General features: G+C 33.4%; 1 protein-coding gene across 4 annotated transcripts in view; it reads right to left on the reverse strand.

Moving 5' to 3' along the window:
• NCAM2 (neural cell adhesion molecule 2) overlaps window positions 1-27,357 on the reverse strand; it is a 570,634-nt gene that overhangs the window by 145,378 nt on the left and 397,899 nt on the right. For all 4 annotated transcript variants that reach the window (XM_005548903.5, XM_065541469.2, XM_065541470.2 and 1 more), the window contains exon 9: window positions 14,571-14,721. In XM_005548903.5, the coding sequence (XP_005548960.1) occupies window positions 14,571-14,721 (151 nt within the window). The remainder of the gene's footprint in view (window positions 1-14,570; window positions 14,722-27,357) is intronic.

The following is a 27,357-nucleotide window of genomic DNA, read 5'->3' on the forward strand; positions in this document are numbered from 1 at the left end:
TGCACCAAGTAAAGGCCATGCCATGTACATGCCAGTACATAACCAAAAAGAGGGCCCTTACCAATCACCCAACCCTGCTAGCATCCTAATCTCCAACTTCCAGCCCCTAGATTTGCAGAAATAAGTGTTTGTTGTTCAACCCACCCTATCTATGCTATTTTATTATAGCAGCTTGAACTAAGATATTCATTGTCCTGCCAAGAACTGGGATTCCTAGGGCAAGTCTTCATTCCAGAGAAAGGATAGAAAGTAAGGGCAAGGTTCAAGCAGACATCAGTATTCCTGGCTGTTAGAGTTAAACAGATGCCAGGAGGCAGTGATAAATCCAGTTACAAAATATCTATTTTTATTGATTTGTTTGCTGTTTGTTCACTTCTAAGGCTTATCATCTCAAGGATTGAGTATTTCCTAAAGTTCCTTAAAAATTTTCATTACCATTATCTCTGAAATACATTTTAACAAGATCTGATCTGAATCAAATAAAACCTGTCAGAGAGACAAAAATGTTATAAAACGAGGATAAACGATAGTATCGATGCGCATGAAGAATGTGGTATTTCACATTTTCCCAGGGGGTTCACATAAAGTTTGGGTTAAAAATGTACAGCTTAACAATAAAAGACTTTTCACCTTTCTTTTTTTAATGTTCTGTTCTTTTTATCTTCTGGATGAAGAGATATGCTTTACATTTTTCTCAGTTGCTGTCCTTGAAATTACCATACTGGACATAAAACCTAAATAGTTGCAGGCAGTAGAACCAATTTATGTCTGCAAATGAGCCATCTTCTTTAAAGTTTCATTGGCTTAAATGTGCTATGGCGAGTGTAAAAGTCAGGGTCATAAGACAAGATTTTAATCACAGATATAAAATATATGTCTGCTACGACCAAGGAATTTTTCTAATTTCTAAGTGTTTACTGAAATAAGTTTCATTAAATGTTTAAAGCATGTTCGCATCTTATTTACCTCGTCCTATACATCTAACCAATCATGCTAGTGAAATCACTGTTATATTGAGAGAATATATATTCACTGTTATATTGAGAGAATTTGAGTTAAGTATTACTCAATAAAGCACACATCTATTAATTATATGGACAGCATGTAAATAAGTAACATGATTCTGTGTTATGGGATTACTTAATGTAACCATAACCTAGAATGTATCAGATACTGCTAAATCCCTCTTTTATGCCACAGGAGAAAATGCATTTACAAATCACCATTATGTCTAAGGAGAATTAAAGGCAGGTGCAGCAAGCTCAAATAGAAAAAAAAAATGTAAATGAAATTTTCTAATATTTCTTAGCATGCATTGTTAGCATGTAACTATTAAATTAAATGTATACATAAAATAATTGAGTCTAATTAATAGTTACTATGTAATGATTACCTAGTCACAACACTTAATGATATTCTAATTGTACTCAAATGTACTATGTAACCGGTGCTTACTGCATTAAACTGTATATCACATGCCTGTTATCTCCTTTGTTTTAGAAATTGGAACTTTAGTTCAACTCCCGCTTCTTAGTAAAGTAATGCCTCTGAAATGTTGAAAATGAACTGGCAGAATGCCAAGAAATCTGCTTAAGCTGAAACACAAAAGAGGTTTTTATTTATTTATTTATTTATTATTATTATACTTTAACTTGTAGGGTACATGTGCATAACGTGCAGGTTTGTTACATATGTATACTTGTGCCATGTTGCTGTGCTGCACCCATCAACTCGTCATTTACAACAGGTATAACTCCCAATGCAATCCCTCCCCCCTCCCCCCTCCCCATGATAGGCCCCGGTGTGTGATGTTCCCCTTCCTGAGTCCGAGTGATCTCATTGTTCAGTTCCCACCTATGAGTGAGAACATGCGGTGTTTGGTTTTCTGTTCTTGCGATAGTTTGCTAAGAATGATGGTTTCCAGCTGCATCCAAGTCCCTACAAAGGACACAAACTCATCCTTTTTGATGGCTGCATAGTATTCCATGGTGTATATGTGCCACATTTTCTTAATCCAATCTGTCACTGATGGACATTTGGGTTGATTCCAAGTCTTTGCTATTGTGAATAGTGCTGCAATAAACATACGTGTGCATGTGTCTTTATAGCAGCATGATTTATAATCCTTTGGGTATATACCCAGTAATGGGATGGCTGGGTCATATGGTACATCTAGTTCTAGATGCTTGAGGAATTGCCATACTGTTTTCCATAATGGTTGAACTAGTTTACAATCCCACCAACAGTGTAAAAGTGTTCCTATTTCTCCACATCCTCTCCAGCACCTGTTGTTTCCTGACTTTTGAATGATTGCCATTCTAACTGGTGTGAGATGGTATCTCATTGTGGTTTTGATTTGCATTTCTCTGATGGCCAGTGATGATGAGCATTTTTTCATGTGTCTGTTGGCTGTATGAATGTCTTCTTTTGAGAAATGTCTGTTCATATCCTTTGCCCACTTTTTGATGGGGTTGTTTGTTTTTTTCTTGTAAATTTGTTTGAGTTCTCACAAAAGAGGTTTTGAGCAAAAAGAGGCTTAATCTTCTAACACCTTAAGTTTAGTGCTATTACAGTAAATGCTGCTTCTATTAAATTATAAATGGTTTGACTCTTTTCTACTCACTCTTAGCAATATTAACCTGTAGTTGCTTGGTACAGATAGTATAAGATTGTTCTGGGGTGTGTGTGTGTGTGTGTGTGTGTGTTTAACATTGTGTAATATCTTTGTAATTTTTTGTCTCCATACAACTTTGATGGCAATGATGCATAACAAAACTATTCTGAACTTTACTAATAGGAAAATATTTATTCACAACAATAGCTTTCTGCGGCCTTTCATATAAGGTACTAAGAGGTTTATTACTATTATGAATTTGTTGCTAAATAAAATATTTAATGACAAATCAGGTTTCAACTGCCAAAAAATATACTTATTAGACAACTTCCGCATATATCATGGGCAATTGATTGCAATATACAACTAAAAATGTGTCATAATCTTCACATAAGAAGAATTAAGATTTAATAAATAGTGGTGGCATAACTGTAAAACAAAAAACAAGTTTCAACTTTCATAATACAATCATACAGGTTTACTAGAAGTGTAACTAAAAGAGAGGATAGGCTAAATTTTAAATTACAATCATGGTAACATATTCCAAATGGTTATTTAACCCAATATCCCACTAAATGTAGACATATATCTTGTGATATTTTCTCTATTTCTATTACAAAAAATGAAACCTCAACTGTAGCAACTAATGAAATTAATATTAAGAATTATATTACGGCCGGGCGCGGTGGCTCACACCTGTAATCCCAGCACTTTGGGAGGCCGAGGTGGGCGGATCACAAGATCAGGAGATTGAGACCACGGTGAAACCCCATCTCTACTAAAAATACAAAAAATTAGCCCGGCGCAGTGGCGGGTGACTGTAGTCCCAGCTACTTGGGAGGCTGAGGCAGGAGAATGGCGGGAACCCGGGAGGCGGAGCTTGCAGTGAGCTGAGATCCGGCCACTGCACTCCAGCCTGGGCAACAGAGCGAGACTCTGCCTCAAAAAAAAAAAAAAAAAAAAAAAAAAAAAAAGAATTATATTACTTTCTACTTAAGTATTCATCAATCTTTCACTAGCATATTTATATAATTTACCATAAGTGAATTTTCTATCATCATATTCATCTACTTTAAACATTATTTACTACGTGATTTGGTCTTTTAATTAATTATAAGTCACTTAGAAGGTAATAATCTTGTATCTATACAATAGTGAAGAGGCTAGGCAAATATACAAGCAAATCAGTATCATGCTAAAGTTAAAAATGTATTCTTAAATGTAGCAAAAGTTTGGAAAAGTGAGGTAGATTTCCAATATATTTGGTATTTTCCTGGAATTCATTAGTAACTTTGTGAAAAATAATAAATTTTCATGAATGTATGTAAAGAAATACTATAAAAATTCAGATTAATCAAAAAGGAAACTAGGCTGCTAGAGACTCACAAGTAATTTATAACAAACATGGAAGATGTTAATAACCAGACACTCTAAATATGGCATTCATGAAGCATAGGTTAGATCCATAAGAAAAAAAAACTTTCAATAGAAATAAAAAATAAAATATGTAAATAGAATCCATGATAAAATTTGAGAATTTGTTTAGTGATCTTAAAGATTTTCTTTTGCTTTATGTGAAATTCATTCTGTATGAGTAGAAATAACATTTTAGAGTTAAAGGATACTATTTAAGACTTTAAACATATAATTCTAAATTCAGCTAAAGTTAGAATATCTTTCAAATTAAAATTTAAAATACTTATATATCTACCAGTAAACTTATTACAGTTTTCACGAAGTTTTTGTCTATATGTAAACATGTCAACAAACACCAGGGTAATGAAGAAAATATTAAACAAAACTGACTGTCCAAAGGACTGATACACTGACAGAAAGAAAAGATACTTAAACATTTTTAAAAATTTTGTAGTTTAAACATCTTACATTACAAACATAATGTTTCTGAGAATATATGATGTAAAATACTCTAACCAATTTGAATAATAAATTTTATAAAAGAAAAATAAAAATACTGCTGAAAACTGAAACTAAAACATGTAGGTTATTGGTTACACATACCAAATATATTTACGCTTTAAAGTTGTATTAGAAGTAGAATATATAAAGATTTCTCATTATATAATGGCAGCTGAAACCCAAGATAGTATATCTTCACTACTAATAAGAATTTAGAACTCTGAAAATAATATGAAATAAATTTAAAAAACAACTATCCAAGGGTTCTTAAGAGGAAAAAAAAATCAGGAAGATTGTGATGGGAAATGAAAACTGGTTTCCATTTTTTTTCTTTATTTTTCTCTCAAGACTTTTCCCAGAGGACAAGCCCTAGTTGAGGAGGTTCAAAGTGATCATGGTAACTAAAACTTGTCCAGAAGGACAGAGGTATCTTGGAAAGAAGCATACATCATGTTGGAGAGTGTGAGGGTAATCTCAGATAGGAGACAGAGAAGGGTATGTCAAAATTCTGAGTATAAACCCACAGAAATTTCAGTCTATGCCCTAGCTCTGCATGCACAAGCCAGCATAGCAAAAGCTTCGAGAAATCACTAGAGGTTTTGAGTCACTGCTGACAGGATGGAACACAGAACTTAGAGGTGATTAACTGCTTGAAAAATAAAATCCCCAGATGTTTATCTAAAGATGTAGAGAAGGCACAACATAATATTTACAATATCCAGGACACGATTCAATATTTTTTGACAATCAGAACAATGAGGTGAATTGTAAAGGAAAAATACCACGAACATATGCAAATGCTAAAATGACCTAGATGTTGAATTTATCAGATAGTAGATTTTAGAGCAACTATTTTAGAGCAGCTCTGCTTATCATTTATGAGGTGAAGAAAATGTATATATTCTAAAATAGAATGAAATGGATCAAACTATAGGACTTCTCAGTAAAAAGACAGAAAGAATAAAATAGAGCAAATTGAAAAATTGGAACTAAAAAAAAAAAAGTATCTGGGGCAGTTACAGTGGCTCCCGCCTGAATCCCAGCTCTTTGGGAGGCTGAGGCAGGTGGATCACGAGGCCAGGAGTTTGAGACCAGCCTGGCCAAGATAGTGAAACCCCGTCTCTACTAAAACTACAAAAAAAAAAAAAAAAAAAAAATTAGCTGGGCATGGTGGCACGCACCTGTAATCCCAGTTACTCGGAAGGTTGGGGGAGGAGAATCGCTTGAACCCAGGAGGCGAAGGTTGCAGTGAGCGGAGATCACGCCATTGCATTCCAGCCTGGGCGACAGAGCAAGACTCCATCTTAAAAATAAATAAATAAATAATAATAATATCTGAGATAAAACCAAAAATTCACTATTGACTCAACAGCAGAAATGAGATGGTGGAGTAAAGAGTCAGTTAATTTGAAGAGGAAATAAGAGAACATTACCTAATTGGAAGGGCAGTGAGAAATGAGATAGATAAAACTGAGAGGTATCTCATGAGCCTGTGAAACAATTTCAAAGGGTATAACGTATGTGTACGTAAAGTCCCAGAGATGAGTAAGAGATTACACACACACACACAAATTGAAGAAATAGTGGCCAGAAAGAAACCGTGGCTCAAGCATGCTGACAAACAGAAATCCCCACATTCCAGAAGCTCAGTACACTCCAAACAAGAAATTTCAAACAAGCAACACTGAGACTCATCCTAATCAAACTGATAAATAACAAAGGTAAAGAAAATAGCTTTAAAGCAGTTAGATAAAATAATACATGGCACATGAAGGAACAATGAGTCAATTTATGTGGTTTTCTCTTTGAAAACATAGGAGACTACTTCCTGTGTCCAAGTGTTCTCATTGTTCAATTCCCACCTATGACTGAGAACATCAACATGGCACATGTATACCTATGTAACAAACCTGCACGTGCGCACATGTACCTTAGAACTTAAAGTATTATATATATATAAAACAGAAAACATAGGAGACTAGAAGATAGTGAAACCCCAACCTTAAAGAAATGTCAACATAGAATTCTCAAGAGCAAAGAAAAACAATCCTTCAGAAACAGGAAGGAAGAGGTGTAGTGGACATTTGAGGAAAGATAAATAAATGGAATTTATCTCCAGAAAATCTGCTCTCAAAGAAATGGAGAAGAAACTTTTTCAGATGAAAAACATAAATTGGGATCTTCAAAAATGAAGGGAGAACAAAGAAACCACATACAGATGAATATGTATAAAAATTTTTTTTCTCTTTAGTTCTTTAAAATATTTGTAACTACTTAAAAGAAAAATTATCATAATTCCTGATGGGATTTTCAATGATTTTAGCAATGTTTCACATTTTATGTAAAGTGTCAAAATATGAACTCAAGTCTATTTCAAGGAGACTCTCAAAATGTAGGTTTGTATCTTATAATTCCTATAGAATCATCTAAAACCAAACAAAATGAAACAAAACAAAACCCACAAATATTGCCAATATATAAATTAAAATAAAACACTAAAACTTTGAATAATTCAATAGAAGGCAGAAAAATGGGCACAGAATGTGAAAAAACATAGGAATAAAACAGAAGATAAATAAAAATTGTAGGCCTAAATGAAAGAGTATCAACAATGGGATTAAATTTAATAGACCAGTGGATGGCAAATTACAGCCCATGGGCAAAGTCTTGCCCAAGGGCTTCTTTTATATGTGGCTTAGAGATGAGGATGGTCTTTACTTTTTTCGTGGTTTACGAGAGAAAAAAAAAAATATAGCAGAGACTGTATGTAGCCCAGAAAAAGTTAAATATTTATTCCCTGATCCTGTTAATTACTGACTGCTTGTTTAAACACTCCAATTATAAGGTAGATTTACAGTCAATGAGAAAGCAATATTCTATCATATGCTGCCTAAAACGACACATTTTAACTTCACATAAAAATGCAGATAGGTTAAAAGTAAATGAATGGAAAATGTTATACAAACAAAAAGCATAAGAGGGCTAACGTAGATATTTGATTATTAGCTAAGATAGGTCAAGTCAGAGATCAGCAGAGAAAAAGAGATATTTTATCCCAATAAAAGGGGAAATTCATAATGACACAAACAGGAGGGAGAATAATGACCTCCCAAAGATACTAACATCTTTACCTTCAGAAACTGCAAACATATTACCAGCTATGACTAAAGTAAAGATGTTGACATGAGAAGGTTATCTTGAATTATCCAAGTGGATGCAATTAATTGCAAGAAAGTCTGAGGCAGAGATGGACTTGTGAAGGAGAAAACAGAGTCAGAGTGATACGATGTGAGAAAGATGAGATCTGCCGTTGTAGGCTCTGAGGATGGAAGGAATCCATGAGTCAAGGAATGTGGGCAGCCTCTGAGAAGCTGAAATAAAGCAAGATAACAGAATCCTGGAGCTTCCACAAGGGAACACAGCCCAACCCACACTCGATTTTAACCCACTGAGAATCACTTCAGACCTCTGACTTCCAAAATGGTTAAGACAGTAAGTTTGTTTTATTATACAACTAAGTCTTTTGTAATTGATTACAGCAGCAACAGGAAAGTAACACAACACACAAAGTATAAATGTGTATGTGCCTCATTGTAAGCCTCCAAATACATAATGCAAAGATCAACAAAAGAGAGAAAAAATAGTTCGCAGTCGTGGTAGAAGATTTTAATACCTCTTAATGTGATAGAAGAGCTATATTCAAAATTTTGTAAGGACAGAAGTTTAAAACAATGCTGTGATGGTTAATACTGAGTGTCAACTTGATTGGATTGAAGGATGCAAAGTATTGATCTTGGGTGTGTCTGTGAGGGTGTTGCCAAAGGAGATTAACATTTGAGTCAGTGGACTGGGAGAGGCAGACCCACCCTTAATCTGGGTGGGCACCATCTAATCAGCTGCCAGTATGGCCAGAATATAAAGCAGGCAGAAAAATGTGAAAAGACTAGACTGGCCTAGCCCTCAGCCTACATCTTTCTTCCATGCTGGATGCCTCCTGTCCTCGAACATCGGACTCCAAGTTCTTCAGCTATGGAACTCGGACTGGCTTTCTTGGTCCTCAGCCTGCAGATGGCTTATTGTGGCACCCTGTGATGGCATGAGTTAATATTCCTTAATAAACTCATATATATATGTATATAAAATTCTGTAATATATTGTGTATATATAATTTATATAATATATATAATTATATATATATGTATATATATAAAAAATTCTGTCCCTCTGAGGAACCCTGACTAGTACAAATACCATAATTTACCTTTATCTAACTGACATTAAAACACAACAACTACAGAATATATGTACTTTTCAAGTATAATCGACTATTCACCAAATAGTATGGTTGAATATAAATCAGATCTTAATACATATAAAAATAAAAAATAAAGTGCTTTCTGAGCACAACTGAACTAAATTAGAGCTCAATAACAGCAAAATATCAAGGAAAAATCCAAATGTCGGAAAGTTAAACAGATTCTTATACATAGCTATGAGCCAAAGATGAAATTAAAAGGAAAATTATATTTTTAATTGAATCACAACAAAAATGGAACATACTACAATACTGGGGGATTCAGTTAAAGCACTGCTTAGTGAAAATTTGGAGTTATGTGATTCTATTAGAAAATAAGAATTATCTAAAATACTATACTAAGATTCCACCTAAAAATCTACAACAAATGAAAGGTGAATTCAAAATACATAGAAGAAAGGAAATAATGAAGATAAAGCCGGAATCATCAAACTGGAAAACAGTCAGATTACAGAAAATATGAATTAACAAAATGGACTAATACTCTGAAATGATCAACAATTTTGTCAAACTCTTAGCTAGAAAAAGAAAAGTCCTTTCTATTAACTAGTGCTTGATCAACTAGACATAAACATGGAAAAACAATGAATACCTACTCCACAAAAATGAAATCAAAATGAATCACAGCCCTAAGGTAAAACTAAAATCTACAAAACTTTTAAAAAGAAAGCATAGACGTAAATTGTCATGGCCTTAAATTAAACAATATTTTTTTCAGAAAAAAACACTAATAGTATAACACGTAAAAGTCCAGTTTGATAAATTTAATAAACTAGACTACAGCAAAATTATAATTCTTTGCTTTTGAAAATTCGAACTTAAGAAATCAAAGAAAAATATTTATTCCACAGAATAGTACTTATATATCACAATCTTAAAAATTTTTGAAGTACACAATCTTCAAAAATCTTCGCAGAGGTTTTTTGTCATAGTAGTCAATAACTAAAAACACATAAAATGTCCATCAATAGGTACTAGATACACAAACTCTGTTATATCTGTATGATGTAACAACAGGAACAAGTAGTATAAATTACTGATGAACACATCCACATGCCAATGTCTGCCAGCTGTGAAAGCTCAGCAGAGACAATTCCAATAATGTGAGAAAATATTTGCAACCCACACATCTGATAAAGGGTTAATATCCGAAATATACAAAGAACTCAAACAAATCAATATCAAGAAGACAACCTGATTTTAAAATGGGCAAATTATCTTTAACTGATATTTCTCAAAAGAAGACATACAAATGGCCGGCAAGTACATAAAAAAGTGCCCAGCATCACTACTCATTAGGGGAATGCAAATTAAAACCACAGTGAGAAATCACTTCATGAGAATGGCCTTATTGAAAGAGATGAACAATAGCAAGTATTGAAGTAGATAAAAAGGAACACTGTTGTTGGGAATGTAAATTAACATGGCCGTCATAGAAAATGGTATAAAAGTTCCTCCCAAAAAGAAAATGAGAACCACCGTATAATTCAGGAATCCTTTGTCTGGGTTTATACCAAAAGGAAAAGAAATCTATACCTGGTAAAGGTGTCTGTAGTCCCATGTTCATGACAGTATTATTCACAACAGCCTAGATATGGAATCAACCTAAACGTCCATCAGTGAATGAAAGGATAAAGGAAATGTAGTATAGATACAGAGTGGAATACTATTGAGCATATAAAAAATGATAAATCTTGTCATTTGCACAACATGGGTGAATCTAGAGGACATCGTGTTTACTGAAATAAGCCAGACACAGAAAGACAACTACCTCATAATCTTCCTTAACTGTGGAAGCTTATAAAGGTTAACTCACAGAAACAGAGAGTAAAATTATGTCAGCAGAGGCTGGGGTGGGTGCACGGGGAGGAAGGAAATGGGGTGTTATTGATCAAAGGGTGGACAGGCAGATAGACAGGAGAAATAGGTTTTGAGGGTTATTGCACAGCTGGATCACTACAGTCAATAATAATGTGTTTTTCAAAGTAACTAAGAGTAAATTTTAAATGTCTCACCATAAAAATAATAGGTAGGTGAGGTAATGGATATGTTAATGAGCTTAACTGAATCATTTAACACTACATACATATAAAAAAAATCACATTGTACCCCATAAATGTATGCAATCATCGTTTGTCAATCAAAAATAATGTTAATGTTATATTTTTAAAAGCATCACTTTTGTACACCTTAAATATATACAATTCTTATTTGTCAACTATACCTAAATAAAAGAAAATAAGTATATTTCAAAGCCAATAAAATAAATTAAAAATAATACTGCATAATTCCATGTATATACATTCTTACATGTAAATGTAAACTAAATTATAGTGATCAAAAGTAGGTAAATAGATGTCTAGGGATAACTGTAAAAAGTAGGGACAGATTTTAAAGTGACTTGAGAAAATTCTTGAGGGTGGTGTAAATGTTTATCTTGAAGATTATGATAGATTTGGTGGTATATACACAGGTCAAAACTCATCATATTTTACATGATATATGGGCTTTTATTGTACTTAAATATATTTGAATAATGCCTTAAAACAGATGATATTTATTTTCCTAATTATCCCCACTCAAGTAGAATAAATTTAAATGTTTCATTTTGGAAAAAAGGAAAAATAGTGAAGTGTTATCAGAGCCATTCAACTAATTTTCAACAATATTTGCAGAAAAATAATGTTTAGGGAAAACAAAAAGTAGTTACATTTAAACGATAGTTTAATAGTAGGAAAAATATTTTTTTTTCAAAGTATATTAACCTAGTTACCCTCTAATTAACACGGTGGCAATAATAATCTCAGGGGATATTCAAAGAATTCTCAAAACATCCTTTTACAAATCAAGACCTTTCATCCCTGTTTAAAAAAGATAAACTAAACTACATAATTTTCTGGTGAGCTTAAGTCTACACATTTACCTCAGAATAATTAAGCAGAAACATAAACCAATATTTAAACCTATAAAGAAGGAATGCAATGTGATCCAAAGCAACTTGTACTTTGTTAGAAATCAGTCCTTGAAAAATAAAGTATCCAATGTACATTTTTCTGTTAGTTATTAATTCATGGTATGAATAGATTACAACAGCAGATAATTAAAATTGTAATATACAGTTGTTTGCTTATACCATTATTTTCTACCTAGCTAAAACCAATAACAAAAAATCTCATGTAATTATATATCAGCATTTTACATTATCTTTATATTTTCTTCATTCTCACTTTGAAATCTAAATACATGCTGCGGTTTAATTTAAACTCCAGTTGATGGTAGACTTCTAATAAAGGCGGAGCTATGTTTTATTCATCTTGGTGTCCATTATCACTGAGCACAAAACCTGAAGCTTAACGTGGACCTAGTATGGTTTTTAGAACTGTTTTCAATCAAGTTTTACAACATAAACATATATAAATTATAATATTAGTTTAGGTTTTCATTTGTTTTATACAAATACCTATGCTGTCATGCATGGACAATAATTCAGAAATCCCAGGGCATCTTTGGAGAATGTGGATACGCTTGAATAAAAGTATCTTTAAATGCTTGAGTATAAATAGCTCCCAAGAGTCTCTTCTTTAAACCCTTTTATTTTATAACTAAGGAAATTGAGGACCCAGGGACACATAACACACTATTAATTAGCATATTAGCTAGTCCAGTTATTCTGATACTAGCATATCTTATATGAGCCACTCTGCCTTATTGTGCTTTGGAAATATCAACAGTGCTCATTTCTCATAAACTCCACTTTTCTGTGTACCTGCAACAGAGATTTAGTACTAATCCTATGATATATCAAATGTTTTAAAATATAAATGAAATGCAAAGAAGAAAAGCCCTAAATACAGTTTCATTAAGATAATGTGTTGCCACTTTGGGAGGCCGAGGCGGGTGGATCACGAGGTCAGGAGATCGAGACTATCCTGGCTAACATGGTGAAACTCCGTCTCTACTAAAAATACAAAAAACTAGCCGGGCGTGGTGGCGGGCGCCTGTAGTCCCAGCTACTTGAGAGGCTGAGGCGGGAGAATGGCGTGAACCCGGGAGGCGGAGCTTGCAGTGAGCCGAGATCACGCCACTGCACTCCAGCCTGGGAGACACAGCGAGACTCCGTCTCAAAAAAAAAAAAAAAAAAAAAAAAAAAAAAAAAAAAAAAAAAAAAAAAGATAATGTGTTGCCTAGGACTTTTGTAGGACAGTAGAAGAGACCAGGATGTCTCATATAAATCATATCTTGGCATTCTTAAGGTTTTCTTTTATTCATTTAGATTCACATTTTTAAAAATCATAAAGTAAATTTTGGGTTAAAAATACAAATTTTAATTAAAAATATAACAAATGTACTGTAAATGTGTAAAGCATTTATAATTTGCTAATGATATTGTTGATCTGAAAAAGAAATATACTGTAATAATGGAAAAAAAGCAGGAAAAACTATTAGGGGAAAAAGCTAAATAAGTTATTGGCATCACTTCCTCCTTTGTGTGTTCTCAATATTATCAACGCTTTTCGTTTTTCTGTTTTTTAGAAAGTGTGAGGGAGATAAAGTGCCTTTTTTAGAAGCTGCCTAATATCAGCAAATGAAGTCAGTAATTTGTGTCAGAATGAAGTTGCCTTCTATTGTTGACTATCTTTCATAATCCTTTTTTCCTTTAGAAGTTTCTGATTGGTTTTTCCATGAATTTCTTGACAAGCACAGTCTATAAAAATGTAAAATAATATGGATAACTTATGTGTATTCTTGAGAAAATATTTTCTTTCTGAAGGCATTCTTGATAAGAGAATGCATCTTGTTTCACAGTTACCATTGCATTCTATCAATATTAATGTACTAGACATGCTCCAATAGAAATACTTTGTCAATAAGAATATCTCATACATTCCACTAAGAACAGCTATGTCCTTTCAAGCATCAGAGACTTTCCAATATTGATGCTTCATAAATATTTATTGAGAACGATGTTAAGTTTCTCCCTTTTTAAATAGCATGTATACTAAATTATTTTTAAATTCCATGCAGTGACCAGCGGGGTTTTGTGAAAGCTTGACTTACATTAGCCCTCGCATTTCCCAAATCTCACATAGTTATGTACATTTTTAAATTTATTTTAAAAACTATCCTCATCATGGTCCTTTCTTCCAGACAGAAAATAAACACTATTTTGATAAGATATCATATGAGTACATTTCACTGCATTTAAAATACTATTTATAGTTTCTGAAAATGTAAAATAGTGTAACAATTTGAATAAGATATGTAAACACTACATATCTGAGACATAATCATAAATATTATAAAGAAATAAAAAAATCTAAAGTGATACTGACCAATTACTGATAATTAATATTTTTCAGTTTATATTGTGTTTTGAGTTCAAAGTTGCAAAAAAAGAAAGTCACCAGTTTCAGAAAAAGCAGTATCAAAATGATGAAATATACAGCACTGTGGAATGTCTCGTAATATCCACTAGATGTCTCCAATAACTGACTGAATGATTTTCCTATATTTTCTCTAAAGCTATGCATTAAATACTGAAACATGAACTACATATATATTCTGGTTTTCCTCTAAAAATCATATATTTTAGATATGCATTAAAGCTATGCATTAAATACTGAAACATGAACTACATATATATTTTGGTTTTCCTCTAAAAATCATATTTTTTCAAAGCACACAAAGTTCTTTTAATGAAAATACAAAAGGAAAGCAACTTACATTCAATATCAAGGTACATGCTCTTTTGGTGCCCTCCAATTCTACTTGCAGCTTCACAGTCATATCTCCCTGAATCTGACAACTTCACATCTTTAATATGCAGTGACGAGCTTCCATGCTGCCCTTTGACTTCGATACGGCCGTCTGGGCTCTGTTTACATCGATTCAGGAAAAAGAAAGATTTTATGCTTGTGTGTGCAAAATGGTGACCAAACACATAACATTATGTTACTTCCTATGTTTCTCTGGCAAAAAGAAAAAAGAAACCATTCCTGATGTAGAAAGTATTTCTTGTATAGCTAAGAATAAGTTTTTTTTAAAAAAGCACACTTTTTACATTCTCATAGCTTCATGAAGGTTTCATGTACCCTGGCTGTATAATGATAAAAAGCATTTCAGTGACTCCAAATAAAACCCAATCACTCAGCCTGATGTTTAAAGACCTCTCGTGTGGTATCACCTTTCTGTCCAAGTGCACTTTACAATTTAGATGTCATCAATTCCAATTATTTTGAATTACTTGTACTCTCCACAATATCCTGTGCTTTGAATAAATACTCTTCACAGATCTGTTTTACACTTTTTCCCTTTTCTTCTCTCTCTATTTACATGGCAACATCCTACTTTCCTTTGAGTTACTGGCAAATTTTCATATTATATTAAAAATAGTTCCTGATTGCCTAAATAAATAATTATGACTTATGTGAACTACATACTTTTCTTGGAATAAATTGCTTTTTACTAAAGTCTTGTTGGAACTTCAGATTTCATCCCATAGTGTGATAGTATAGTTGAACAAATGTGAGAAAATATTTATGGTACTTCATGTAAAAATCATTTAAACTTCTAGGACAGAAACATTATATTCCAATATTTTTAGAAAGCAAATTATGTTATAGTAAAATTTACATGCAGTTGCGTTAAGAAAATGTACTCCTGCAGCTATTATTTACTATGGGTTAAACATTTGTACTTAATTAACTTTATTGCAATATAACAACAAAATACATTATTAACAATGCAAAGCAAATTATTCATTTTTATAAAGAAAATGTAATTATTTCACAGTATTGAAAAGTAAATTTTAAAGTTACATGATCTTCGCTTGAAAATAAACATGTTCTCTTGTAATTACCTGTTATACATGATAAGGTTTTGACTTGTGAAAAACTACTGGTGTATATAGATGTTATCAGTACAAATGTTGGCATTTAAAAGTTATTATCAATATACCTGAAATTATTAACTTAAATTCTGGAAAAACAGGCACTTTGCCCAAGTGTGTGATTCCTAGGAAAATTAGAAGCCATTCTCAGAATCACCATTGGCTCTGTAATGATGCGCAATATGCATTTGAGTCAAATATTTGCACTAAAAGTCCAGGGTCATTTTTTTTTTCCGTTTCTGACATTCTAAAGGACATGTCTCTCTTTGTGCTACAGAAACACATTACAAATATCAGAAAGAAAATTCATTTATATCTTGGCTCTGATTCAACACCTACTGAAGATTCATTTAATGCATCTGATCCTTGATTGAGACAGGTTAATGGGCATTTTAGCTGTCTGTCTAGTATTTCCAGGTTCTATCACAGAATTAAGATGATTAGAAAGCAAAGTGTCTGACTGTACATTATTATTCCATCCTTTACAAAAACGCACTCTCTGAAATTTGATTTGATCTTATGTTCTTTGCCTTTCTAGAAGGTCAATTTAAGAACCGCTTAAACGGTTTTTCAATATTTTAAAAATATGATTATTTTTAGAGTTTATTGTCCTTTCAAAAATCCCTTAATCAAATATCTATGTGATAACCACTTCCTGAGCTTATTTCCAACAAAGTTTTTTTTGACTATTTTAATTGTCAAACAATTGAAATTATATAGTGTGTCATGTTTATAGGTTATTTTTTGTGACCTCACCTGACTAGACATTTATTGCCAAATTTAGAATCTGATTATAGCTCACAGCATATTTGAGGTGGCCAGTATTACAGAACTTTCTTTTCTTTTCACTGTGTCATGGAACATTTTTAGAACCATTAACTCCTTTGGCCTTTTGGGAGATTGATGGATCATGTCACTTAATCATTCAACAATTATTTTGTGTCTGTGTGTGTGTGTGTGTTTGTGTGCGTGCGCACATGCATTTTACAATAAGCAGCCAGGCACTGGAATGCAGTGCTGAGTGAACTGTAATAGTTTATATCCTTGGTGGCATTAAAGTTAAACAAATAAGATAGATACTAATTTTACAGTACAATACAAATAAATGTGAAAAGTACCATGTAGGCAAACTGTATCTTTCTAGGAGTAAGTGGAGGAATGGGGTAGGTATGTTTCCTGATAAACCAAAGTGTGGATTGTGATCTGTAAATAGTGAAAGAAGGGTGGTGTTGAGGAAAGGAATTCCAGGCAGATGCCCTAAGAGGACTTAAGAAAGAAGTGAGAGAAGCAAGAATATGATCAGAAGAGAGTGGGGTCATGAGGTTCTCCTGATGATGGACAGACAAATAGGGACCACAGGCAGAACCCAAGATCAATGCAGATCCACAAAAGAATATGCACCCCAGGTGGACCCCTGCTTTAGATACTCTGTTTGCCTCATTTCTAATGACATTATTTCTCTGATGAGTAAGTAAACTGAACTTCGAATACTTTGAGGTAAAGACAATGCATAACTGCTAAATATGTAGACAGAAAAACCAACACTCTCCAAAAGTTATTAGAATTAATTCATCCAAACTACCTTCTCAAAATTGTTTTAATATTATATCACATCCACCAGTTTCTACAGTCATACTAAGAATTTTAAACAGAAATACTGTTTTCCCTCCCTGTAAGATTCTTCTATCTACTACTAGCAATAATGATATTTCCTCTGGGTTTGCTCCTAGCTTTCTAATCTTCTTCTTGTTTCAATTTCATGAGCTGACCTCTTGTATAATTACCCTTTCTCCTGGCAGTGTAAATGATGTCAGAAAGATAAATATATGCAATCAAAGTTCTTCACTTTGGTAGTTTCCTCATTAGGTCCTGGTGTCTTCCTCTTTTCTTTGATAATAAAATCAAAAATTTATTCAACAAATAGGAATTGAATGTAATAATGATAAAAGGCAATACATACCTATGACAAATTATACTTGTCAGACAACATCCAAAAAGCTTTACATGTCCTAGTCTATTTAATCTCCATGATATCACGATGAGGTTGAGGCTAGTATCTCCATTTTAAGATTAGGAAATTGAGACACAGAAATATTCAGTAACTAGCCCACGTCCCACAGCGTATAAGCTTTAGCAGCTGAATGCCCAGGTTGTCTGGCCCTGGAGTTCATGTTTAATTATTTCTGATATATGATTTACCACCTGAGTAACAACTGTGAGGCTGAACTATGTATGTACCGCAGCTATGTAACAGACATTTAGCTGGGTTCTGGGGCTAGAAATATGCTTGCATTCAAATTGAAAAGTGGACATTTTTTGCCTACTAAATGTGTTTATTTCATTAGTGGTTTTTGTAATTTTTATTTTTAAAATATGTGATTCAATTTAAAATGAGGCTTTCAAACACCAAAACATGCCAATAAGATATTTTAAACATGTGATGGCATGTACAATATTTGGTTTCAAAAATTAGACACAAAACATTTATTTTCGATGCTTTAATGGGAATCAATAAAGTAGCATGTTTACTTGTACATATCTAAAAAAGAAAAATGGATAAGAAAAGCAAAGCCCTTGGTCTCTCAGCTCATAAGGATCAGAGGAAAAAATTACAAATTATAATGCACGCTGATATAGATGACATTCAGAAAGGAAACCTAATTTGGTAGACAAACGTGAGGAAGAGTTTCTTGTAGCTATTTATGTCAAATGGAAGGACAAGTCATAATGATAAGTCAGGAACTGTACTGGCTATGGAATTTTAAAGGTCAACTGCAAAATTAAACATGGGGGTTTCTATTCAAAATCTATTAAAATGTCAAGATGATGACCGCAGCATATTAGCCTAAACTTGGGGTCCTTCAGAGTGTGAAACCTGTGCAGTTGCACAGGTTGTACCCCTCCAAAGTCAGTCCTCACCAAGAAAAAAGTAAGAAAAGTAGGATTAAAATGGGAACTACGTGGGCTTGAACTTGAAGGGAAAAAATGCTGTATTGAAAGAGTTTAAAGGAGCTCACTGGAGCTATCAAATTAAATAAGAAGTGGAAGGGGTAAGATATGAAAGAGTTAGAGAAACAAACAAGACTACAATAAGAAGTACCAAAGCCAAAGAAAGACCAATAAGATCAAGAGAAGATGCTGAAAATCATTAGCCATCAAGGACATTTAAATCAAAACCGTGATACTATTTTGCATTCACTGGAGTGGCTATGATGAAAAAGGCAGATAGTAACACATGTTGGCCCAGGATGTGAAGAAATTGGCACCCTCATGCGCTGTGAGTGGGAATGTAAAACGGTGCAGATGTTTTGGATAAAATATTTGACGGTTCCTCCAAATGTTAAACAGAGAGTTGCAATTACATTCCACAGAGAAATGATGATGTATGTCCACACAATAACTTGTACATAAATGCTAATAACAGCATTATTAATAATGCCAAAAAGCATAAACAACTGAAATGCCTATTCACTGGTTCATGGATTGAAACAAACGAGTGGTATATATATACAAAGGAATATTATTTGGCAAAAACAAAAAACAAAACAAAAAATACAAAAACGAAATGAAGTACTCACACATGCTTCAACATGGATGAACCATGAAAATGTTACAGTAAGAGGAAAAAGCTGATAACAAAGGGCAAATATTGAATAATTCAATTTCTTTGAAATTTCCAGAATAGGCTGCTTAGGGCAGGCAAGGGAATAGGAGGTGGTGGCGAGGAGATTGGGGGGTGATGACCAAAAGAAGTGATTAGATGATCCAAAATTGATTGTGCTTATGGTTGTACAATTCTAGGAATAAAGGCTTCTAATTGTACAGTTTAATGGGTGAATTGTGTGCTATGTGACTTATATGTAAATAACACTGTGAAAAGGTAAATACCTATTGAAGGTTATTGGGTGTTTTATGAACAATTGGAAAAGGACAGGATAGGTTTTAGGCAGAGGAGTAAGGTAGATGCACTTGTGATTTAAACAGACCACTCACACAGCGGGAAAAATTAAGTAAATTAGAGAGGGTGCTATGGTCTCAATGTTTGTGTCCCCTCAAAGTTCATATGTTGAAATCCTAAGCCCCACTGTGATGGTATTTTTGGAGGTTGGGCCTTTGGGAGTTGATTAGATCATGAGGGTAAAGCCCTTGTTATTAGAATTAGTGACCTATAAAACAGCCCACAGAAAGCAAGCTAGCCCCTTCCACCATATAAGAACACAAGAACAAAACAGCATCTATAACAAAGTGAGCCCTCGGCACACACCAAATCCATCCTGCTAGCACCTTGATTTTGGACTTCCTAGTTTCTAGAACTGTGGGAAATAAATTTCTGTTGTGTGTAAGCCACTTTATGGTATTTTGTTACAGCAGCCCAAAAGACTAAGATGGTGGCAAGGGAGAACAACTGGGAATACATTACACTGATGACACGCTGGGAAAGGCAACGGTAGTGAAAATGGAAAGGAGTGAGTGGATTCCAGAAATATGTTAAGGTGGAATTGATAGTGTTTTTAGTAAATGACCAAATGGGGAAGTGTTGATGAAAGAAAGGAGAAAAGAAACATTTCTAGCATTCTGTCACAGACCCCTTAAGTATAAAATGTTATCTACATTAGATTATTATAGTTATATAAAATTATACTATGGCTGAATGCATTTAAGTTTTAATATAAGTACCCATATTTTAATACATGTACACAGTCTATTCCATATTCCATGCTCAATACTTTACTTAGCGGTATCTCAGTTTGCTTTTCTGTATAATGGGTATGATAAGAATATAGATTTCAAAGGATACCTATGCAGATTAAATGAATGAATATTTGTAAAGATTTTAGCATCTGTAAAGCACATAATAAATTGGCTAAATCTACCGATATGCAGATCTAAGCAACAAATAGGAGTTTCATACACCCATCTATTTCATTGTGATTTCCAAAAGCATTCTACATATATTCCATCTCAAAGTAAAGTAATAACTTTCCCATACTCTATTTAATTGACAATGTATTTTGCTGCTAGAGTTTTCTCTTAATCCTGTGAACCACATGCAAATAGTTTATAATATTTGTCCATGGCCAATACATAATATATTTAGTAAAAGACAAAATACAATTAGGACAAAAAATGACTACAGGAAGAGACAATTCCTATAATAAATAATAAAACACTTCACATGACTCCATGTCAAGGTACATTATCAGGATGATGGTTAATATAAAAGCTCAGATTTCACTACCATGCAAAAAATCGATAAAACAAAATTTAAGTTGTACCCCCTAAATCTATAAAAAGAAAAATCACCAAGAGATAAAGAAGCCAAGAAGATAGTCAGATCTAAAATGTACATCTTGAGGTAAAATCTACTTTCTTGTCATAAAACTATGAAAAGTGCAAACAGAGATCTGAAAGAATCAGCCAAATTATATTATGAAGCTCTTCCTTTTAAAACTGTATTATAACATGGTCAGAGATGTGGTGATAATTTATGCCACACAATTGAATTCACCCTGTGAACACTGATACCATGTTATTAAACCATACTGCTCTCAAGTCACGCAACTAGTCACCAGTAAGTATTGACCGCATTGTTTCAAGGTTTTGAGGGAGTCATACATCATATGGATCAACTATTTTTAAAATCTAAAATTTAAAATGTTTTGGTATCTAATACAAAGTCAAAATTCCCTACTAGAAAACAGATAAAGTGTGATACTTAAAATGTGTGAATTGGAAGGGCAAAGTATTGATAACTATTGAAGCTGGGTGACATATACATAGGATTTTATCACACTATTCTCTAGTATTTGTCTTCTTTTAAAACTACATTTGGTATTTTATCATGGAAATTTTCAAACATCACACCCCAGATGGGATCTTTTCCTGCAGCCTGTTTCCTGAATTAAGAGAATATGTGGAGCAGAGCAGAACTCAGACTCAAGTCTACAGCATGCTGCTACAGCATACTTAAAAGACACCTACAGATTTTTGTATTGAAAGCTACTGAGATTTTGATGACATTTAATTTGAAGAATTATGACAGCACAAGTGGACTAATACACATATTTAGTGTTGGTTGCTTTAATCCAAGTCTGGTGAGAATTAAATAAGATTAGGCAGGCTCAGTGCTAGGTACTGAGCCGAGCACTGATAAATATTAACAACATGATAAATATTGTTATAATCAGTGATATAATTAATGCCCAGTGCCTAAGCAGTATAGTAATCTAGTTGAAATTACAGACAAATGAGAGATTTTTTTTAAGCAAGAAGCACAATACCCTACAGGAGATGCTACAATATCAGATGATATGCTTGTAACAATGTGTGACGTATAGCACCTATTAAACAAATGTTAACTCTAGTCATTGTGCTTGTCCTTCAGTATGTTTTCACATACATCGCCATAAAACAGTCTATTGTCAAAAAATACACTATGAAGAAATTCAGAATATTTTGGGAACATTACTTCTCTATGCTTCTTGCTTTATCTACCAGGACAAATAAAAGTCCCATTCTGAGCCTTTGTCCACTCCATACTCACAGCATGGAAAAGACACAGATCAGGTCAAATGATACATCCATCTTTTTCCTGCCTAAAACAGGAAACAGTACAAAGCTTTTTCAAAGAACTAAACATACCAATCGACGCAGCAGTCCCATTACTGGGTATCTACTCCCCCAAGAGGAAATCATAGCACCTGACCTTTGGAAAGAGTATGATGCTATGTCTTGATTTTGCTAGTCTTTTTCTGCAGTATCCACTATGCTACTAATCCTATTCAAGGTCTTTCTCAATATTGAAAATGTTGTTCTTTTAATATATAAAAATTGTATTTGAACTGTTTTATATCATCGGCATCTCTCCTTGTTTTGCTTGTCTTTTCTGTATCTTCTAAATACATATGCAGGGCACATAAAAAAATGGATTGGGTAGTGTTCCTGTCTACTGCCATCATCTATGTCATCAGTGGTATGTTTCTATTGATACTCTTTCTGTTTTTCCTTATTATGGGTTTTTTCACCTTCCATATGCCATGATTTTTTATTTTATGCCAGACATTGTAATTGATATATTTTGAGTGCTGTACGTTTTTGTACTCCTTAAGTATGTCCAGTCTCTTCTGAGACACTAAGTTACTTGAAAACAATTTTATTCCTTTGAGGTTTGCTTTGAAGCTGTTAGGTGAGTTGGGAACAGCCTTTAGTTTGGGCCTATTACAGCCGCACAACCAAAGCGACACTTCTAGCATTTCAGTGGTTCTTTCTATGGCCTTGCATTGTTTCCACACACACGGTCACTAAGCAATAATTAACTGAAATCTCCAACAGCAAGCACTGAAGATCTCCAGAGCCATTTCTCTCTCTTTCTGAAATTCTGTCTTCTTCACAGGACTCTGTCCTTTCTGCTACCCCGCTGTGTGAATTCCTGCACACGTTGTCACCCAAACTCAGAACACTGTCTCCTAACAGGGAAAAGAATTGAATGATTCGTCCCTGTGCTCCAGCCTGAAACCTCTCTCTAGACAGTAGGCTTCGGCAATAATGCAGCTTACATCACATGCTTCTCTTCTCTTGGGGATCGATGTGCTGCCCAACAGATTGTACATTTTGTTTTGTTGTTGCTGAGGATTTTTAAGTTCATCGTGCAAATCAGACTCTACTTCGTCCATTATGGAAGTTCCAAAAAGTATTTTAAATTGGCACTAGTTCCATAATATCAGTGCCATCTAGTGACCACATTTTGTCACCAGTATGAGATTTGTTATGTTATAGAACACATCATTATTAATAGCATTGGTTTAATTGCACTGATACCAGAAAATTAAAAGTATCTGGCAATATATACATACATATATGTATATTTATATGCAGGTTACACACACACATATTTTCTTTTTAAACAATCACATTATACTAAATACATGTTATCATGTCTATGTCATTAGATGTATAAGAAATCTTATATAACCTATGTGTATAATTATTGTTGTATGTGCTGATATTATTATAGCAAATAAGTGTTTTATTTTGAATATGGAGATATGCTGAATGGTTCATACACTTGATTTGCCATGATGCCTTATAGCTACACATTGGGTGAGAAGTTCAAGAAGGGTAAAATATATCCATATTGTGAGCTTTGAATGATCCTCAGGCTGTCTTTCTGCCTAACTCATACATAATTTATAACATTTATCTTTAAATAAATATGCCTATATTTATTGGAAACATTTTATATAGAACATGAAAGAAACATCAAAACTACTAAAACAATCAAAATCTGAAAATTGCAATTTCATCAAATTATTTTTGTTATAGAGATATAGAAACAACCAATAACTGAATAACTGGATAACACATAGATGAACTCCATTGAGCTGCTTTTGTTTGGTTTTGTTTTTGCTTTTTGTTTGTCTTAGCGTAAAGTAACCCTCCATGAAGAATAGGTAATTTATATAAACACTGTATATACAGATCAAGCTTCTTGTAATTGTTAGAAGTCTTCAATTAAAAGATAAGAAACTCTTCAGAGAGGATCTAACAGAAAGTTATTAAGATAAAATAGTGTATTGGAGAAACAGGATTGGAAATGCTGATAAAATGTATCCTTTTCAAGCAAAGCCAGAAGTCTTATTAAAACACCTTCCCAGTGTTGGATAAAATATACAATGCTGCAACAACCATAAACCATTGATACAGTATGGATTTTGTAAAAAAAAAAAAAAAAAAAAAAAAAAAAAAAAAAAAAAAATTAAAAGAATACAAGGCATAGTATATATTCCATATGATAACTTTTCTATAAAAATCAAGGAAAATTGTGTGTCAGGTTGTGATGAATCTTTACACTAATATATATCAATCACCAGATGATTAATAAAACACTATGAATATTTTCATTAAAGGTAAATCTGGTGACAGGGGTGCTAAAGACCCACAAAGCAGAAATGGTCTAGGAAATTATATGTATCTTTGCTAACATATAAAAGTGATGAGAAACAGCCTTTATCCAGCTTCTAATACTGTGTCGGGATATGCAGGTATGAAAAGTGTTTGAGTATTTATAGTACAGGGAAAATTGTGGCAAATTGTATGAGTGGGTATTTAAAAAGTATTCTACCTAGTGGTAATATCTGCAGTGTGCCAACTCATGATGCTGATTTAAACAAAGCTAGCCATGTTTCCAGTAACGTAGAAAGAGGTAGTTATGTCACAATAAATCTCCAACATGTTCTCTATAATACATACAATGAAAGCATGCAGTTTCATTGCTCTTTAGTCTCTTGCTTCTACAAACTTGTGTATGATATGTTAATTATCACTTTCTCTATCATTTGGCCCCAAAAGAGATTCTAGTTTATAAACAAATTATTCACCAATCAATCAAACATTTACATCTATTTATTCAAATGTTTATCAATGAATATGCTACTAGAAAATTAATATAAATTTGTGTTTGGTTTTAAATTTTGATTCCAGTATTATCAAAGCTCTTGTCACTCTACTGGGTATAGTGAACTTTGGAATTAAATGCAAATAGCCATACAGAAAATTAACTATAGTGTTTCATATACTTAAGCTCTGAATTGACTTTTCATTTTGTAAGTTGAATGACAGTGGACTGAACTTTATCCTTAGTTTTTGTCTAAAGAATCCAACAATTAACCTAAATATATTCATAGTTATTACCTGTTAAAAATCAATAGTCTATCATATAGATTTCAGTTTGACAGTTCAAGCACTCTCTTGGAAAATACAAAAAAATCATTCAAAACTGCAGTAAGCATATTAAAGTTTTGAAATAGCTTTCACTGAATTTAAGACTTGCAATTTTCAGTCTTCTAAATGGATAAATTACCATTGAAGAGTTTGCAATGCCCTAGGATTGATGGAGGAAACATGAAATTTCATTTAGCTAAAATTAATTGATCTTAAGAGTAGGATAAGCCGGGCATGGTGGCATGTGCCTGTAGTCACAGCTACCCAGAAGGCTGAGGTGGGAGGATTGGTTGACCTAGGAGTTCGAGGTTTCAGTGAGCCTTGATTGCAGCACTGCACTCAGCCTGGGTGAAAGAGCAAGACCCTGTCTCAGGTGTTTTTTTTTTTTTTTTTTAAGTAGAATATGAGGCAAAGCAGATGGTAACAGCAATTGGAAAAGTGGTCTATCATGTAAAACCATTAAGTAAGAGCAGAGAATTCCACATAATATGAGAATATTAAACACTTTTGAACAGAACAATATATTATATAGCTTGTTTCTGGTGAATCAATCTAACCATTTTAATGAGAATAACAGGCACAAGTGTGGATGTATTAAGACCTCTTAAGAAGTTATTGAAATAACGCAGGCAAGTACTGATGGATGACTTGGGCCAAGGCAGTAACAGCTGGTTGTTGAAAAGTAATTGAATTATGGATATATTTAAAGTAGGGCTAACAAAATTTGCTAAAAATACGGATTTCTATAATCTGTACTTCAATCCCCCACGATATATAATTTACCTATATAACAGACCTGTACATGTACCTCTGAACCAAAAGTAACAGTTAAAAATTGCATTTCTAGCCAAAATAAAAATAAATAAAAGCCAAAGATGATTTCAAGCATTTTCCTAAATGGAAAAACACACCACTTAATGAGAATGGGATGATTGGGGGAAAAGCCAACCTAGGGGAAAAAGAAGTACAGTATTGAACTGAATATTTTAACTTTGAAAGATTTATTTAATATCCAAGTGGAGCTGTCTGGTAAGTCATTGGACATAGAAGATGAGTTCAGTAGAGAGGTCCACAGTTGAAATTTGGAGATTACAGCATCCAGTTGATCATTAAAGCCATAAGACTAGATGAAATCACCAAGGACTCAGCATCATTAGAGAAATCCAAGAACAAATGCCAGACTAGGGTGCCCAATTATTTAGGTGTCAACTAGAAGACAAAGAATGATCAAAAGAGATTGAGGAAGTGAACAGAGTAGTAAGAGAAAAACCAAGAGAGTTCACTAGAAGCCAAAAAACATGGTACAAACAGAAGAGATTGTTTAACTAGGTCAACCATTAGGTTTCATAAAGTGAAGCTTACTGGTAAGCTTGCCAGAGAGTTTCAGTGGAGTGGTAAAATCTAACTGGAGTATGTTCAAGAGATAATTGGAGGAATAGGCACACACGTAAATATACACATACGTATGAAGGATGTGTGTGCATTTGTGTGTGTGTGTGTGTATCAAGATAAATAAGAATAACTTCAAACGTTACGGTAATGATCAATGAGGTATGATTATAAAACATGCTGGGTATAGAGAGATGAATTACTGGACTGATGTCCACAATATGTTAGAGAGGATGAAATCTAGACTCCACGTGAAAACTCAGATATTTCATTCATGTTAACATACAGGTTCCACTGGGTATGCGTGCAGGTGTAGTAGTCAGGATTTATTAAAATTTTCTTCTGTTTCCAACTAATTAGTAAAAGAGGAAGTGAATCATCAGCTGAGCTTTTTGATAACAGAGTTTTATAAATTTGAGAATACATATATATATATATATATATATATATATTTTTTTTTTTTTGAGATGGAGTCTTGCTCAGTCGCCAAGGCTGGAGTGCAGTGGCGCGATC

This window comes from Macaca fascicularis, chromosome 3 (genome assembly GCF_037993035.2).
Source record: "Macaca fascicularis isolate 582-1 chromosome 3, T2T-MFA8v1.1".
NCBI classification, from domain to species: Eukaryota; Metazoa; Chordata; class Mammalia; order Primates; family Cercopithecidae; genus Macaca; species Macaca fascicularis.